General features: G+C 53.0%; 2 protein-coding genes across 5 annotated transcripts in view; one reads left to right on the top strand and one right to left on the bottom strand.

Moving 5' to 3' along the window:
- Positions 1-4,414, bottom strand: part of LOC100077275 (protein NPAT) — a 34,134-nt gene extending 29,720 nt beyond the window's left edge. Inside the window, exon 1 of the mRNA XM_029048538.2 lies at positions 4,297-4,414. Within this exon, the coding sequence (XP_028904371.1) occupies positions 4,297-4,333 (37 nt within the window). The 5' untranslated portion in view covers positions 4,334-4,414. The remainder of the gene's footprint in view (positions 1-4,296) is intronic.
- Positions 4,415-5,891: 1,477 nt separating this feature from the next.
- The window catches only part of ATM (ATM serine/threonine kinase), an 81,574-nt gene continuing 69,963 nt past the window's right edge, over positions 5,892-17,502 (top strand). For 3 of the 4 annotated variants that reach the window (XR_003753828.2, XM_029047766.2, XM_029047765.2), the window contains exons 1-8: positions 5,892-6,000; positions 9,292-9,387; positions 9,505-9,617; positions 12,646-12,791; positions 13,333-13,497; positions 13,885-14,050; positions 14,610-14,848; positions 15,440-15,603. Coding sequence is in view for 3 of the 4 variants with exons in the window: in XM_029047766.2 (XP_028903599.1) it covers positions 9,316-9,387; positions 9,505-9,617; positions 12,646-12,791; positions 13,333-13,497; positions 13,885-14,050; positions 14,610-14,848; positions 15,440-15,603 (1,065 nt within the window). In the remaining variant the exon portion in view is untranslated. Of the gene's footprint in view, positions 6,001-9,291; positions 9,388-9,504; positions 9,618-12,645; positions 12,792-13,332; positions 13,498-13,884; positions 14,051-14,609; positions 14,849-15,439; positions 15,604-17,502 lie in introns of those variants that run through there. The other variant, XM_029047767.1, reaches the window with a different exon arrangement.

The raw sequence follows: 17,502 nt of genomic DNA, 5'->3' as shown, positions 1-17,502 counted from the left end.
CTCCTCATTTTAGGCTCGGAAGTACTCACTTTGGCCCCTCCTACCTTATCCCTTTTACAACCCAGCCCAGACACTTCGCTCCTCTAATGCCGAATGAATCGCTACGCCTTAATCTCATCGATCTCGCCGTCTCGGTTCTGGCCCGGAAAGCCCTCCCTCGCTATATCCATAGAGACGATCACTCTCGCCACCTTCAAAAGCCTTACGGAAGGCTTAACACCTCCTCCAAGAGGCCTTCCCTGACTGAGCCTTTAGTTCCTCTTGCCCCGCTCCCTTTCATCCCTCCTCCATCCCCGCAGGATTTATAAACATATCTGTCACCTCTCCCTCTCCCAAGCTGTGGGCAGGGAACACATCTACCAACTGTTATGCTGGGCTCTTCCGAGCGCTTAGTACAGTCCTCTGCACCTAGTAAGCACTCGATAAATACGACTGATTGATCGACCGGGAAAGTACAAGAGTTAATAATGATAATAATGTTGGTACTTGTGAAGCGCTTACTAGGGGCAGAGCACTGCTCTAAGCGCTGGGGGAGATACAGGGTCATCGGGTTGTCCCCCGTGGGGCTCACAGTTAATCCCCATTTTACAGATGAGGTCACTGAGGCACAGAGAAGTGAAGTGACTTGCCCACCGTCACACGGCTGCCAAGTGGCAGAGCCGGGATTTGAACCCAGGACCTCTGACTCCTAAGCCCGGGCTCTTGCCGGCCAACCCAGACTCTTTCAAACTGTACACCATAGTTTACATAAGACATATATAAAATTTCATTTTTACGAGTCCTCATTTAAAAAAAAAAAAACTGGTTTCCAATCGAAAGTGTTTTACAAGGATAACACTGAGGGGGTGGATAGTTTCAGACACTTAATAGAACGTAGGGCGTTGGGAAGAGAATATGAAGGCAAAATCCACATTTGGCCCGAACCGGGGCAAAGAGACATGGCATAAATCCTAGCTGATGACATGGGAAAACCTCAGTCCTGCGAAAAATGCATCTTATTGCCCCAAGCTATGGGAATATTCTGAATTAAAAAAAAAAATGAAATAAAAGGAGTCTCCTTGGGACGGCAGGGAGAGCTGGCAAGAACCTGTAGAAAACGGCTCAACTCCTCTGGGGAAATGGAACAGTAATGGGCAATTAAAGAACAAAGTGTTCAATCATTTGCATCAGATTTAGAAGAGACCTTCATTTATGGTGGTAAACCACAGCTGCCAGGAACTAGAGATAGCTAGTTACAAACAAATTCTATTTTAGGGTGTAAAAATATCGCCACGTTTGTCTCGCTCCCGAAGACGAACCCTAAGCCTCTAGAAAGGCAGAGAGGAAACTCCCAAGGAAAAACCTGGCTTCTTCCCCCGTGTCTGAACCACAGCGGGGAGAAGTGGCCAATCTTCCGGGACGTTCTCAACGTCGTGATTTTTCCTCTATTGTGTGTTTTGCCAGCAAGGATTCCTGTCGTGCACACGCAACTGGCTCATCTCCCTCTTTGTTGTGATTTTTTTTTTCTCCTTCTGGCCTCGGAAGCACTAAAGTGTTTAACGGTGATTAACAGGCCCGATTTCTCCCCGGATTCCAATTTGCAGAAGCATTCCAGAAGTACCGAAATTTGAGAGATGGCTTAAAGGAGGCTGTTGCAAGCATCTGAAGGGCGGATAAAACGCACCTAAACGTGACTCCCAATGACAGGAGGAGGAGAATGAAGGGGACTCCCAGAATAGAAAACAGACGCAACCAAACTAAACAATGGGCTTAAAACTTGAGAAGGCAGGTGGGGAATGGGGCCTTACAGCAAGAAGGCAGAAAAGCGGGAAGGATTAAGCCGTAGCCGTCCAGATGACGGCTGACCGGGGCTCCGGCTGGCGGGGAGGGAAGGAAAGGGAAGGAGCAACAGGTCAGAGGCCACGAAAGCGCAATTCGGCCACTGTTTATCCACTCTGGTCCTAAACACTGGATGGCAAAGAATCTTAAATGGGTTTTGCAGTACTGTAACCCTCTCAAAAAAAAAAACCAAACACAAAAATCACCTAGTTTGGGGACCAAAAAAAAAAAGAAAAATCACCTCATTTGACGACCATTTTGGTTGCTTCTTGTGCTCACTGTTTTTCTTCCAAGGCAAAAAAAACCAATCACTATCTAGAGCAAAACTACTTTATACATAAAAGCTAAGGCAACTGTTGGGAAGGGCGGGGGGGATTTTTCGCAGGGGACGGCGGGGTACGGCTCGGTGGATTTTGGAGCTCCAGGGAGGAAGGCCAAAAAAAATATTGTGAGCAACAGGTCAGAGATGGGAGATACGAGGAAGCTCTGTCTGATCAGATTATCTTCAATCGATCCCTGCGAGGGCCCACGGAAGCACTTGATACCGTAATTATAAAATCAAAAGGCTAGCTTGGGAGGAGTAAAGAGCCATCGATCCCTCAGGGCTATTTACTGAGCGCTTACTATGTGCAGGACACCGGGCTACGCGCTTGGGAGAGTACAAACAACAGATGAACCGGGACGTGGAGCTAGACGGGGGAGACGCGGCTGACGGAGCATCTGAAAGCCGGCGGGTGAGGATATTCCGTAAGCCCGATGAGACCGTGAACCCGTCCGAGGGCAGGGCCGGTCTCGCTCTGTTGCCGACCTGTCCATTCCAAGCGCTCAGTCCAGTGCTCTGCACAGTGTCAGCGCTCAACAGATACCACGGAACGAACGTTCGTTTCACGCAACGAGAAATCGGCAGCCAAAGCGGGTCCAAGCCAGAAGCGAGTCCCGTTTTCTGACCCCCAGCCGATTCGTTGCGCGTCTCTTTATGAATAAGCGGCTGCTTTTATCACTTATGAGTCTTCTAATACCGGTGACACGAACGGTACTGAGAAGCAGCGCGGCTCAGGGGAAAGAGCCCGGGCTTGGGAGTCCGAGGTCCCGGGTTCGAGTCCCGGCTCGGCCACTCGTCAGCTGGGTGACTGTGGGCAGGTCGCTTCACTTCTCGGTGCCTCAGTGACCTCATCTGGAAAATGGGGATTAACTGGGAGCCTCACGTGGGACGACCTGATCACCCTGTATCTACCCCAGCGCTTAGAACGGTGCTCTGCACAGAGTAAACGCTGGAATGGACAAATTCATTCGTTCACTAGTATTTACTGAGCGCCTAATCTGTGCAGAGCCCTGTGCTAAGCGCTTGGAATGGACAAATTCATTCATTCACTAGTATTTATCGAGCGCTCTGTGCAGAGCACCGTGCTAAGCGCTTGGAATGTGCAATTTCATTCACTCAATCGTATTTATTGAGCACTCTGTGCAGAGCCCTGTGCTAAGCGCTTGGAACGTGCAATTTCATTCATTCGTATTTCTCGAGCGCTATGTGCAGAGCCCTGTGCTAAGTGCTTGGAATGTGCAAATTCATTCATTCACTAGTATTTACTGAGCGCCTAATCTGTGCAGAGCCCTGTGCTAAGCGCTTGGAACGTGCAAATTCATTCATTCATTCGTATTTCCCAAGCGCTATGTGCAGAGCCCTGTGCTAAGCGCTTGGAATGTGCAATTTCATTCATTCAATCGTATTTATTGAGCACCTAATCTGTGCAGAGCCCTGTGCTAAGCGCTTGGAATGTGCAAATTCATTCGTATTTCCCAAGCGCTATGTGCAGAGCCCTGTGCTAAGCGCTTGGAATGTGCAATTGCATTCATTCATTCGTATTTCTTGAACGCTGGGTGCAGAGCCCTGTGCTAAGCGCTTGGAATGTGCAAATGCATTCACTCACTAGTATTTATTGAGCGCCTAATCCGTGCAGAGCCCTGTGCTAAGCGCTTGGAACGGGCAAATGCATTCATTCATTCGCATTTCTTGAACGCTGGGTGCAGAGCCCTGTGCTAAGCGCTCGGAACGGGCGAATGCATTCATTCACTAGTATTTATTGAGCGCCTAATCCGTGCAGAGCCCTGTGCTAAGCGCTTGGAACGTGCAATTTCATTCATTCACTAGTATTTACTGAGCGCTCTGTGCAGAGCCCTGTGCTAAGCGCTTGGAATGTGCAATTGCATTCATTCATTCGTATTTCTTGAACGCTGGGTGCAGAGCCCTGTGCTAAGCGCTCGGAACGGGCGAATGCATTCATGCACTAGTATTTATTGGGCGCCTAATCCGTACAGAGCCCCGTGCTAAGCGCTTGGAGCGTGCAAATGCATCCATTCCTTCATTCGTATTTACTGAGCGCTTACTAGGCGCAGAGCCCTGTGCTAAGCGCTGGGGACGGGCACGGGGGGAGCAGAGAGAGACGGTCCCTGCCCCCCGCCCCCCCCCGCGGGACTCACCCAACACCAGGCGGGCCACGTCGGACGGCAGCAACATGGCGAGGGCGGCGGCGAGGGCGGCGGGTCCGCACCGGCATCGCCCGCCGCCTCGGGACGACGACGACGACGACGACGACGACGAGGAGAAGGAGGAGGCCGCCCCGGCCGGGGCCGCCGCGCCCGTCCATCAAACCCCCGCCGGCCAATCGCCGGCCCGGACGCGCCTCCGCCCCGCCCACCTCGACGTCACTTCCGCCCCCTCCCTCCCGCCCTCCCGCAGAGGGGGCAGGCGGGCTCTGCGCCTGCGCGGCGCCCCTGCCCCGGGGGGGGGGGCGGGGGGAAATGAGGGTGCCCGTGTGCGCAGGCGCGGCGCCGTCGGGAAGGGGGAGCCCCAGTCTGCGCATGCGCGGCGCCCCTTCCATCTATGTGTGTGCGCGCGCGCGCCGCGGAGGGGGGCGAGGGTGTCCGTGTGCGCAGGCGCAACGGGGGGGAAGGGGGGAGGAGAGGATTCCCCCGCCCACTCTGGCGTCACTTTCGCCCCCTCCCTCCCGCAGAGGGGGCAGGCGGGCTCTGCGCTTGCGCGGCGCCCCTGCCCCGGGGGGGGCGGGGAAATGAGGGTGCCCGTGTGCGCAGGCGCGGCGCCGTCGGGAAGGGGGAGCCCCAGTCTGCGCATGCGCGGCGCCCTTCCATCTATGTGTGTGCGCGCGCGCGCCGCGGAGGGGGGCGAGGGTGTCCGTGTGCGCAGGCGCAACGGGGGGGAAGGGGGGAGGAGAGGATTCCCCCGCCCACTCTGGCGTCACTTTCGCCCCCTCCCTCCCGCAGAGGGGGCAGGCGGGCTCTGCGCCTGCGCGGCGCCCCTGCCCCGGGGGGGGGGGGGGGGGAAATGAGGGTGCCCGTGTGCGCAGGCGCGGCGCCGTCGGGAAGGGGGAGCCCCAGTCTGCGCATGCGCGGCGCCCTTCCATCTATGTGTGTGCGCGCGCGCGCCGCGGAGGGGGGCGAGGGTGTCCGTGTGCGCAGGCGCAACGGGGGGGAAGGGGGGAGGAGAGGATTCCCCCGCCCACTCTGGCGTCACTTTCGCCCCCTCCCTCCCGCAGAGGGGGCAGGCGGGCTCTGCGCTTGCGCGGCGCCCCTGCCCCGGGGGGGGCGGGGAAATGAGGGTGCCCGTGTGCGCAGGCGCGGCGCCGTCGGGAAGGGGGAGCCCCAGTCTGCGCATGCGCGGCGCCCCTTCTATCTATGTGTGCGCGCGCCGCGGGGGGGGGGGGGCGAGGGTGTCCGTGTGCGCAGGCGCAACGGGGGGGAAGGGGGAAGGAGAGGATTCCCCCGCCCACTCTGGCGTCACTTTCGCCCCCTCCCGCCCTCCAGAAGATGGGGGAGGCGGGGTCTGCGCCTGCGCGGCGTCCCTTCGCTGTGCGCGCGCGCGCGCCGCGGCGGGGAGGGGGCGGGGGGGAATGAGGGTGTCCGTGTGCGCAGGCGCGGCGCCGTCGAGAAGGGGGAGGCCGAGTCTGCGTCTGCGCGGCGCCCCTCCGATGCGCACGCGCGCTGCAGCTCCGTGCGCGCGCCGCTGCGGGTGGCCGGGGGGGGGAGAAATGAGGGTGTCCGTGTGCGCAGGCGCGAAGCGGGGACGGAGGGGATTCCCCCCCCCTCCGGGCGTCCTCGTGGAGACCGGAAGCGGAAGTGAGCGGGCGCACGCGGGCCCGGAGGGCGGCCGGGAGGCGGCGGCGGCCGGTGAGTATTGGCGAAGCCCGCACGGGGTGGGGGCTGGAGGGTCCTGAGAACCATGTTGGGCCTGTTGCTCTGTGCAGAGCGCTGTGCTAAGCGCTTGCGATGGACCGATGCATTCATTAGTATTTACTGAGCGCTCACGGTGTGCAGAGCGCTGTGCTAAGCGCTTGCAAGGGACCCTTCATTGCATAGGATCGACTGAGCGCTCACTGTGTGCAGAGCCCTGTGCCAAGCGCTTGGCATGGAGAATTCATTCTATGGTATTTACTGAGCGCTCACGGTGTGCAGAGCCCTGTGCTAAGCGCTTGCAAGGGACCTTTCATTCTCTAGTATTTACTCAGCGCTCACTCTGTGCAGAGCGCTGTGCTAAGCGCTTGCAAGGGACCCTTCATTCGACAGTATTTATTGAGCGCTCACTCTGTGAAGGGCACTGTGCTAAGCGCTTGGAACGGACAGTGCATTCAGTAGTATTTATTGAGCGCTTATTGTGAGCAGAGCTCTGTGCTAAGCGCTTGGCATGGAGAATTCATTCCCTAGTATTTACTGAGCGCTCACTGTGTGCAGAGCCCTGTGCTAAGCCCTTGGAATGGACTATTCATTCTCTAGTATTTACTGAGCGCTCACTGTGTGCAGAGCCCTGTGCTAAGCGCTTGCAAGGGACCATTCATTCTCTAGTATTTACTGAGCGCTCACTGTGTGCAGAGCCCTGTGCTAAGCGCTTGCAAGGGACCATTCATTGCATAGGATCGGTTGAGCGCTCACTCTGTGCAGAGCCCTGTGCTAAGCCCTTGGAATGGACTATTCATTCTCTAGTATTTATTGAGCGCTCACTGTGTGCAGAGCCCTGTGCTAAGCGCTTGCAAGGGACCATTCATTCTCTAGTATTTACTGAGCGCTCACTGTGTGCAGAGCACTGTGCTAAGCCCTTGGAATGGACCCTTCATTCTATAGCATTTATTGAGCGCTCACTGTGTGCAGAGCGCTGTGCTAAGCGCTTGCAATGGACCCTTCATTCTCTAGTATTTATTGAGCGCTTACCCTGTTGCAGAGCACTGTGCTAAGCGCTTGCAGCGGACCATTCATTCTATAGTATTGAGCGCCTACTGTGTGCAGAGCACTGCGCTAAGCGCTTGGAATGGACAATTCATTACATAGTATTGATTGAGCGCGCACTCTGTGCAGAGCACTGTGCTAAGCGCTTGGAATGGAGAATTCGGCAACTCTTGGGGTGTTTACTATGTGCAGAGCACTGGATTGTCCAACTCGGCAACTCTTGGGGCGTTTACTACGTGCAGAGCACTGCACTAAGCGCTTGGAACGGACAGTTCGGCAGCGGACGGGCTCACGGTTTCATTCATTTATTCAGTAGTATTTATTGAGCACTTACTATGTGCGGAGCACTGCGCTAAGCGCTTGGAATGGAGAATTGGGCAACTCTTGGGGCGTTTACTACGTGCAGAGCACTGCACTAAGCGCTTGGAACGGACAGTTTGGCAGCGGACGGGCTCACGGTCTTAATTCATTTCTTCAGTAGTATTTATTGAGCGCTTACTATGTGCGGAGCACTGCGCTAAGCGCTTGGAATGGACCATTCGGCAACTCTTGGGGGGGTGGTTACTACGTGCAGAGCACTGTACTAAGCGCTTGGAACGGACAGTTCGGCAGCGGACGGGCTCACGGTCTCATTCATTCATTTATTCTGTAGTATTTAATGAGCGCTTACTGTGTGCGGAGCACTGCGCTAAGCGCTTGGAATGGACCATTCGGCAACTCTGGGGGGGGGGGGGTTTACTACGTGCAGAGCACTGCGCTAAGCGCTTGGACTGGACAGATGGGTATCAGATAGACAGTCCCTGCCCGTTGAGGGGCTCACAGTCTAATCGGGGGAGACGGACAGAAACAGTAGCGATAATGACCCCGTTTATTTCCTTAATGTTGGAATTTGCGAAGCGCTTACTGTGCGCAGAGCGCTGTACTGAGCGCTTGGAATGGACAGATGGGCAACGGATAGAGACGGTCCCTGCCCGTTGAGGGGCGCACGGTCCCATCGGGGGAGACGGACGGACGGGAACGACGGCGATGGCCAAGAGAATCGGGGCGACGTACATCTCACGGAACAGAATAAATGGGGTGATGACGACAGATACAGCTGCACAAAGTAGGTATTCAAGAAATATTCTTGACGGTGCCCCGAGTCTTCGTTACTTGTTTTTCACAGCGTTTAAGGGCTTGGCGCGCGCCGGGCTATGTCCTAAACGCCCGGTCCGGGTCCCACCCGGGGCTCACGGTCCCGCCCCCCCCCCCCCCCCCGTTTTACAGACGAGGGAACCGAGATCCGGAGAAGCGAAGCCACTGGGCCGAGGCCACGCGGCAGCCGGGCGGCGGGATGCGAACCCGGGTCCGCGGGCCCGGGTCCTTGCCCCCGGGCCGCGCCGCGCCTCCGGTCATCGGCGGCGATTTCGGTGACGACTCTCGGAGCCCTACGTTCAGCACCGGGCAGCCGGCGGCGTGGCTTTTGAAAAGGGTCGGCCTCGTAATCCAGAGAAGCGGCGCAGCGGGAAGGGCCCGGGCTTTGGGGTCCGAGGTCGTGGGTTCGAATGCCGGCCCCGCCCCTTGTCGGCCGTGGGACCGTGGGCGAGTCGCTTCTCTGGGCCTCGGTGACCTCATCCGGGAAATGGGGAGGAAGACCGGGAGCCCCACGTGGGACAGCCTGACTCCCCTGTGTCTACCCCAGCGCTTAGAACGGTGCTCGGCGCATAGTGAGCGCTTAACAAATACCAAACGGTAATACCTCCTCCGAGAGGCCTTCCCAGACTGAGCTCCCCCCTTTTTCCCTCTGCTCCCTCCATCCCCCCTTCACCTCTCCGCAGCTCAACCCTCTTCTCCCCCCTCTCCCTCTCCCGTCCCACCCCCTCGGCCCCGTACTCGTCCGCTCGACTGTATATCCCTTCTATATCGCCCTATTTATTCTGTTAATGAGATGTACGTCGCCTTGATTCTGTTAATTTGCTGTCGTTTCAACGAGCCGTTCATCCCCTCGATTCCATCTGTCGCCGTCGTTCCCGTCCGTCCGTCTCCCCCGATGAGACCGTGAGCCCGGCGGAGGGCGGGGACTGTCTCTATCCGGTACCCATCTGTCCATTCCACGGCGCTCTGCACATAGTAAGCGCTCAATAGATACGATCGAGTGGATCTGTCCGTGCCAAGCGCTCAGTCCGGCGCCCTGCCCCTAGGAAGCGCTCAATAAATACGGCTGACTGAATGAACACCCCTCTTTTTTTGTCTCATTCACAGACCTGTTCACGAGAAACCGGAATCATGAGTCTCGCACTCAACGATCTGCTTCTTTGCTGCCGTCAACTCGAGAACGACAGAGCTGCAGAACGAAGGGTGAGCTGTCTCAGGGTGTCCTCGCGTGAAGCGCCCGACGGGAACGGCCATCGGTCCGGTCGATCCGGCCGGGGCTCCCTGGCTTGTCTGATAACCCGAATTTAAATGTGCTTTCAGAAAGAAGTGGAAAAATTCAAGCGGCTGATTCGTGATCCTTTAACGGTTCAGTGCCTGGATCGGAATTCCGATGCCCGGCAAGGAAAACATTTGAATTGGGACGCCATTTTTCGGTATTTTATTTTAGTTTCTTCGGTTGCCTTCTGTCCTCCGTCTTGCGAGGGCTTCGTACGGGGCTCTGCGCACGGTACGCGCTCATTTAACAACGTTGGCCTTTGTTAAGCGCTTACTAGGTGCCGAGCACCGTGCTAAGCGCCGGGGGAGATACGGGGTCATCGGGTTGTCCCGCGTGAGGCTCACAGTCTTCCTCCCCATTTTACAGATGAGGTCACTGAGGCACCGAGAAGTTGTTAATAACGTTGGTATTACGCGCTTACTATGTGCGGAGCACTGTCCTAAGCGCTGGGGGAGATACAGGGGAATCAGGTTGTCCCACGTGGGGCTCACAGTCTTAATCCCCGTTTTACAGAGGAGGTAACTGAGGCACCGAGAAGTTAATCATGTTGGCGTTTGTTAAGCGCCTACTATGTGCAGAGCGCTGTTTTAGGCGCTGGGGGAGATACCGGATAATGAGGCTGTCCCGCGTGAGGCTCACAGTTTTCATCCCCCTTTTACAGTGGAGGGAACTGAGGCCCAGAGAAGCGAAGTGACTGGCCCCCAGTCACCCAGCTGCCAAGCGGCAGAGCCGGGATTCGAACCCGTGACCTCTGACTCCCAAGCCCGGGCTCTTTCCACTGAGCCGCGCTGCTTCTCCTTTCCTGGAGCGGTGATTTTTTTTTTTTTTTTTTTTAAGAGGAAACGTTGCTGCGGCTCTTCGTGTGACTCGAGCATTTTGAAGCCTCCCTGCCTGCTCTCTGCTTTTCTCCGCTCTTTCTGCTCAATTTCTCCCAACTAGACGCCCTCCTCCTCTAATCTTTCCCCCAAGTGCTCAGTACAGTGCCCTGCACACAGTCATCAGATCTGTGGGTCGAGAGCGGATTTTATTAGGGCTACACGTTCGTGTGGATCGTGTTCTCACTTGTAACCGTTGAATTTTTAAGCCCTTTAAAATCCTTTCTTCAGACAGCGTGCGCTTATAACAGAGCTGGTCCCCTGTCCACAGTGAGCTCAGAGGGGGAGACGGACATTGATATAAGATCGTCGATGTAATAATACAAGATGATGTATGCAAGTAGAAAGTGTATGTTTATGATTAATAATAATAGTAATAATAATAACTGTGGTATTCGTTAAAGCCAGCGTGGCTCAGCGGGAAGGGCTTCGGAGTCAGAGGTGGTGGGTTCGACTCCCGGCTCTGCCCCTTGTCAGCTGTGCGGCTGTGGGCGAGTCACTTCACTTCTCCGGGCCTCAGTTCCCTCGTCTGGAAAATGGGGATGGACCGTGAGCCTCACGTGGGACGACCTGATGAGCCTGTGTCTCCCTCAGCGCTTAGAACGGTGCTCGGCACGTAGTAAGCGCTTAACCAATACCAACATTATTATTATTATTATTATTATTATTAGAGCTTGCCCTGTACCGGTAGATGCGAGATGATCGGGTCTGACATTCATTCGTCCGTTCGGTCTTCATTGAGCGCTTACCGTGTAGCAGAGCACTGTACTAAGCGCTTGGAAAGGACAGTTGGGCAACAGAGAGAGACGGTCCCTACCCACCAGCGGGCTCGCGGTCTAGAAGGGGGGGCGAGGCGGTATCGAATCTCGATTTTACAGACCGGGCCACGGAGAGCCAGAGCGATTTAGTGACCGGCCCGAGATCCCGCAGCAGGCCAGTGGCAGAGCTGTGACTCAGACGCCCAAATCGCCTGACTTCCAAGCCCTTGCCCTTCTTACCGGGCCGCGCCGTTTCTTCCCGACCGACCGACCGACCTTCCTGCAGTTCGCGGTCCCCGACGGCTCCTTCCCTCGCCATCCCCGCCCTGCGTTGGGGCAGCGGCGTGGCCTAGTGCATAGAACCCGTGCCCGGGAGTCAGGCCCTGGGTTCTAATCCTGGCTCTGCCCCGTCTCTGCCGTGTGGCCTCGGGCGAGTCACTTGACTGGGCCTCAGTCACCACATCTGTAAAATGGGGGTTGAGACTGTGAACCTGTGAGGGACAGGGACTGGGTCCGGCCTGATTAGCTGGTATCTACCCCAGCGCTTAGTGCGGTGCCTGGCACGTAGTAGGCGCTTAACAAAGACCATTTTAAAAAAAAAGCACACCTCACTTCGAATTCGGGCTTCCCCACTTGCCTGCTGTGTGACTTTGGACGAGTCGCTTACCTCACCTAGAGAAGCAGCGTGGCTCAGAGAAGCAGCGTGGCTCGGTGGAAAGAGCCCGGGCTTCGGAGTCAGAGGTCATGAGTTCGACTCCCGGCTTGGCCACTCGTCCGCTGTGTGACCGTGGGCGAGTCACTTCACTTCTCTGGGCCTCAGTTCCCTCATCTGGAAAATGGGGATTAAAAGTGAGTGAGCCCCACGTGGGCCGACCCGCTGACCCTGTATCTCCCCCAGCGCTTAGAACAGTGCTCGGCACCTGGTAAGCGCTTAACAGATACCAACGTTGTTATTATTACCTTCTGTTTGCCCCGTTTCCCTCATCTGAAAAATGGGGATTCAATACCGTGCTCCTTCTTACTTAGAATGGGAGTCCCGTGTGGGACCTGTCGATCTTGTACTTAGCCCAGCACTTAGTACAAGTTCTCAGCGACTATCACAGTCATCATCATCATTATTATTAGTATCCTCATTATTATGCCCCTGGCTTCGAGGAGTCCGTGAAAATAACTAATCCACACCCAGATCTTTGGGTCGATAGCGGGTTTTATTAGGGGCACGTGTGTATACGGATCGTGTCCTCAATGGTAACTGCTGAATTTTATATATTATTAAATATTAAATATATTTCACTTTATATCTGCAATCCTTCTGTCGGTTCCTTGGGAATGCATTAATATGCCTTACCTGATTTCTTGCGGGCAATTGAATTTCATCTAGCGCGCTTTCTCGTGATATTATTTTCAGGGAGCCAGTTATGAGTGCTAGTCAAGTTTTGCAAGAGGGGAAGCTCGCTTCCGATCCGTGGGGCTGATAAATGATTGATAAGGGAATCATCCGGAGTAAGTAGTTCGGTGATGTGCCTCTCAGGGTGGTTTTGAACTCTTGCAGGTTTTTACAGAAATATATCCAGAAGGAAACAGAATGTCTCAAGACGGCGAAACCCAATGTATCTTCCTCAACGCAAGCCACCCGACAGAAGAAGATGCAAGAAATCAGCAGTTTGGTCAAGTACTTCATCAGATGCGCAAATAAAAGTTAGTAATCGTATTATGCCCATCCAAAGAAAGGCTGAATTAATGACGACGGGAAGCCGTCGACTTACATTTCGAGCTAAGACGAGCGGTTCTTAGATTTCTGAGTTTCAATGTCAGCGATATTGCTTGAGTGCTTAGGGTGCGCAGAGCACTGTGATAAGCGCTTGGAGAGGACACGACAGTAGAGTTGGTTGACACGATCCCTGCCCTTAGGAGGCTATCCATAGCTAGAAATTATAAATCAAATAAGATAAATTATTTTTGTCCATGTCTTTCTCCCCTCTAGATTGTGAGCTTGTTGCGGGGAGGGCACCTATCTGCTAACCGTTGCCTTGCACCCTCCCAAGTGCTTAGGACAGTGCCCTGCGCGTAGTAAATGCGCGGTAAATAGGAAATTATTATTACCGTTGTTCTGTTTGAGATTCACACCCGTCATCTCTAATGCCCAAACTCCAGGGGCCTGGGCAGCGGATGGTTTGTTTTCTTTCGACTAGCTCCTCATGCTTGATTTTTTTTTTTTTTTCCATTCCTTTCTTGAAAGGAGCGCCCAGGTTAAAATGTCAAGAGCTCCTAAATTTTGTCATGGATACCATAAAGGATTCATACAACAGTGCCATATACGGAGCGGACTGTAGCACTATTCTGCTCAAGGAGATTCTTTCCGTGAGGAAATATTGGTGTGAAATTTCACCTCCGCAGTGGGCGGGTAAGCGGGGTTTCTTCCGACTGTTCCTAAGGGATCTGAATAAGGAGCGTAAAGAGATCGAGCCTTCTAGGTGAGGGCACAAAATTTGCCCTTGGCTGTGGACACTTGGGAAGGAAACGGATCCCGCGCTTTCCCGGTGTTTGGGGTGTGCCGCCTACCACGTCCCGGCCGGAACTGGGACCGGCGGAGATGAGCGAGCGGCACTCTGCGCCCGCTAGCGGGTTTTTTGATCGGTCATCCGTCACTCCCTACGCAAGACTCCGTCGCTCCCTTTGCAGACGAGATCCCGGTTACTAGAGAGCGCTGATCCTCCCCTTCGGGTAGCGGGGCAGCAACGCCCCTGTTCGGCTCTTCTGACCTGTTCATCGTTTTGAAATTTCGTTACAGAATTATCCACCCTCTACTTCAGATTGCACCTGAAACCGTCCAAAGATATTAACAGAGTTCTGGTGGCTAGAATAATCCATACCGTGACCAGAGGATGCTGTTCCCAGACCGATGGATTAAATTCCAAGCTTTTTGACTTGTTTTCCAGAGCCATGCAGTGTGCAAGGTAATCTCTAGAATGGTTCTTCCCCCTCTTAAACGATCAACCGCAGATAAGACGTCACCAGACGTAATCCCGAACACTACAGTGTAGGGACAGCGCAGTGGGATATACCTTCGCTACGACACCTAAACCTCTCTGTTTCCCTGTCCCCGAGAGGAACGTAGACGTAATGCCCGCCCTTGTCTGCTTCACAGAAATGGTATGAGGATAAAACGAGGTAATGTGTGAAAAAGCACTCACGTAACGCAGATTAAAATCACTAGTGTTAGACCGGCACAGAATGGGACTGTTTTCTGACGGCAGTTTTAAATGAGAGGAGTGGGCTTAGCTGTCGTTCGTTCATTCAGTCGTATTTCTTTACTGTGTTCAAAGCAGTGTAACCGAGCGCACGGCTCTGCGGTCAGATCTCTTTCACGCGGAGGCAGTCGTTGCGTTTTTCCTGCTGGTTCCCCCAGCCTGATGTCACGCGGCTCACCTCTTTCGGAATGTAAATTTCATCGCGTATCGGCCCCCAAGGTGATTTCACTTACCCACGGAGCGTATCGGTCGGCTTCTTCTGCAGGCAGGAGAAGAGCTCTGCGGGTATGAATTATATTCTAGCGGCTCTTAATATCTTCCTCAAAGTCTTTGCGGTGAACTTTCGCTTGCGGATTTGTAAATTGGGAGAAGAAATCCTGCCCGTCGTGCTTTATATCTGGACTCAAAACAGGCCAAATGATTCCCTGAAGGAAATAATTATCGAGCTGTTTCAACTGCAAGTTCATATCCATCATCCCAAAGGAGCCAAAACCCGGGAAAAAGGTACTGAGGAATAATTTCCCGTCAGTCTCCGTTTTAGATTTTAGCAGTTCGGGAAAGCAGGAGATGTAATATGAAACATTGTTTCCTGTCAGGATGTAAACTCCTCTCTGAACCATTGACGGTATTCCTGGCTACCACCGGATTCGGGTGGATCGCACAGCCCAGGGTACTAAATTCGCATCTTTAAACAGATGCCAGAAAATCCGTCTGCGGCTTTCCTTCAAATATCCCTATTTAAACTTCAGTCAATCGGTAGTGTTTATTGAGTGCTTCCCGTGTGCAGAGCACTGTACGGAGCGCTTCGGAGAGTGCAGTGTAACAACGTGCATTCCCTTCCCACAAGGAGCTTACAGGTTGGAGGGGAAAGTCAGGCTTGAATAAATTGGGATTGATATTTTTGCACATCTTCATAACCAGTATGTTGAGAAAAAGGGTGGGTTTTGTGACCATCGACCGATTTCAGATTTGTGTTTTGACCGAATGGCTTGATGATCGTCGGCCATTTTGAAGCCTTTACTGAAAACGCACACGTTTTAGATGTCGGGAATAGAACCCCATCTAAACCGATACGTATGTTTTTGCAAAAACCAGGTGCTTGTGTTTCATCCAAATGGCAGAGTATCCTGTACGACATGTACGACGTATTGGTCGGCGAAATAAGTCAGATAGGAAGCCGAGGAAAGTATTCTTCGGGATCTCGCAACATTGCTGTGAAAGAAAGCCTGATTGAATTAATGGCGGACATTTGTCACCAGGTAATAGCGTGCGGTGTTCTTGGGAATTATTACGCCCTTATCCTCGTGGGTCAGAAGAGGAGAAATTGGGCAGGCGGAGATGAGGAATGTCGGAGACGTTCGCCTGTCCGTCCCTAGCCTTTAGAAGGGATAAGTCGTAGAGCGTAACTGTCGCTTGATTCTTCCACGCGACCTTGGGCCGACTCAGTGTTTTGGATGAAGCGCTGGTCTGACCCAGCGATTGCCTTCTGTGGTCCTTAACCAGAGGTACGAACCAAGCTACCGTTCTTTCCGTCTTTCCCAGGGAGAAAAGACTGACTCATGAATCAGTCAGGCAGCGGCACTAAAGTACAGAGCACGGCATTAAGTGCTTGGGAGAGTACAACACGATATCTATAAACAGACACATTCCCTGCCCACAGCGAGGTTACGGTCTAAAACCAGACCCTATCAGCTTCAGCATTTCCCTGTGAAACTTCGCCTTGGCTAAAGCCAAGGACCTGTAGAGTAATACGAACCCCGGAAAAATGTTTCTCGTTAGTACAGTCACAATCGGGGCCTAGCGGATAGAGCACGGGAATCAGAAGGACCTGGGTTCCGATTCCTGCTCTGCCATTTGTCTGCTGTGTGACCTTGGGCAAGTCACTTCCCTTCCTCTGTGCTTCAGTGACCTCACCCGTAAATTGAGGATTAATGCTGTGAGCCCCGTGAGGGACGTGGACCGTGTCCAAGCCGATTAACTGTAATTCCCCCAGCACTTAGAACAGTGCTCGGCACATGGGAGGTGCTTAACAAATACTATTACTGTTGTTCATAATAATAATTCACTGCAGTGGATGACAGTACTATTTCACTATTCACTTATATTCACAATGTCAGATCAATCGAATTTATTGAGCGCTAACTCTGTGGGGAGCACTGTTCTAAGTGCCTGGAAGACTACAGTAGAACAGAGTTTAGATTAGACCGTAAGCCCGTCAGACGGCAGGGACCGGCTCCATCTGTTGCCGACTTGTTCATTCCAAGCGCTTAGTCCAGTGCTCTACCCATAGTAAGCGCTCAGTAAATACTATTGAATGAATGAACAGAGTTTAGATACATTTCCTGCCCAAAGAAGCTTGTAGTCTAGATTTTTTTTTTTTCCAAATAAAAATCGGTTTCACCATTTGGTACTTGTTGATTATTCTGGAGTGTTCAAATGCTATTTCCAGGATAGTCATGGACTTGGTATAGTTTTTTCCTGTTGTTTTTTTCTCTTGGCCCAAAGGTTTCTTTCCACTGGAGAAAACGCAGTTTTTTCTCTTTTTGACCATAAAATTGTTTCTCCAAAGGAAAATTGCTGAAGTACCTAAACTTGCACTCTTAAGTAAAATGTTGATTTGGTGAAAAAAGTCATTCATTCATTCAATAGTACTTATTGAGCGCTTACTATGTGCAGAGCACTGTACTAAGCGCTTGGAATGAACAAGTCGGCAACAGATAGAGACAGTCCCTGCCGTTTGACGGGCTTACGGTCTAATCGGGGGAGACGGACAGAGGAGAACAGTGGCATTAAATAGAGTCAAGGGGAAGTCCTGAACAAAGTAGTTTCTCATAGGAAATAATGTGAAGTGCATTTGGCCAAGCATAATAAATATGTTTAAAAAAGTGATAAATACGGTTCAATGATCAAATATTAATGTCACTACATATTAGAGTGAAAGATTTTGAATTTCTTCCTGTATTCTCCTGAGTTTTTTTCAAAGCGGCTTTTGCAAAATGGCACTTTCGTGCAAACACACTAGAAATGTCATTTTCTAAGTGGTGCTACCATTATATCTGTTAAATTGAACTGGGCAATAATCACTCTCTCTAAGTCAGTCAGAATACTTCACGTGGAGGGCCAGGCTAGTACTGAAGCCAAAAGGAAACTTTGCTGCC

This window comes from Ornithorhynchus anatinus, chromosome 20, assembly GCF_004115215.2.
Source record: "Ornithorhynchus anatinus isolate Pmale09 chromosome 20, mOrnAna1.pri.v4, whole genome shotgun sequence".
Taxonomy (NCBI): Eukaryota; Metazoa; Chordata; class Mammalia; order Monotremata; family Ornithorhynchidae; genus Ornithorhynchus; species Ornithorhynchus anatinus.
The sequence above is the reverse complement of the archived record's forward strand: the minus strand, read 5'-3'. Positions and strand labels throughout refer to the sequence as shown.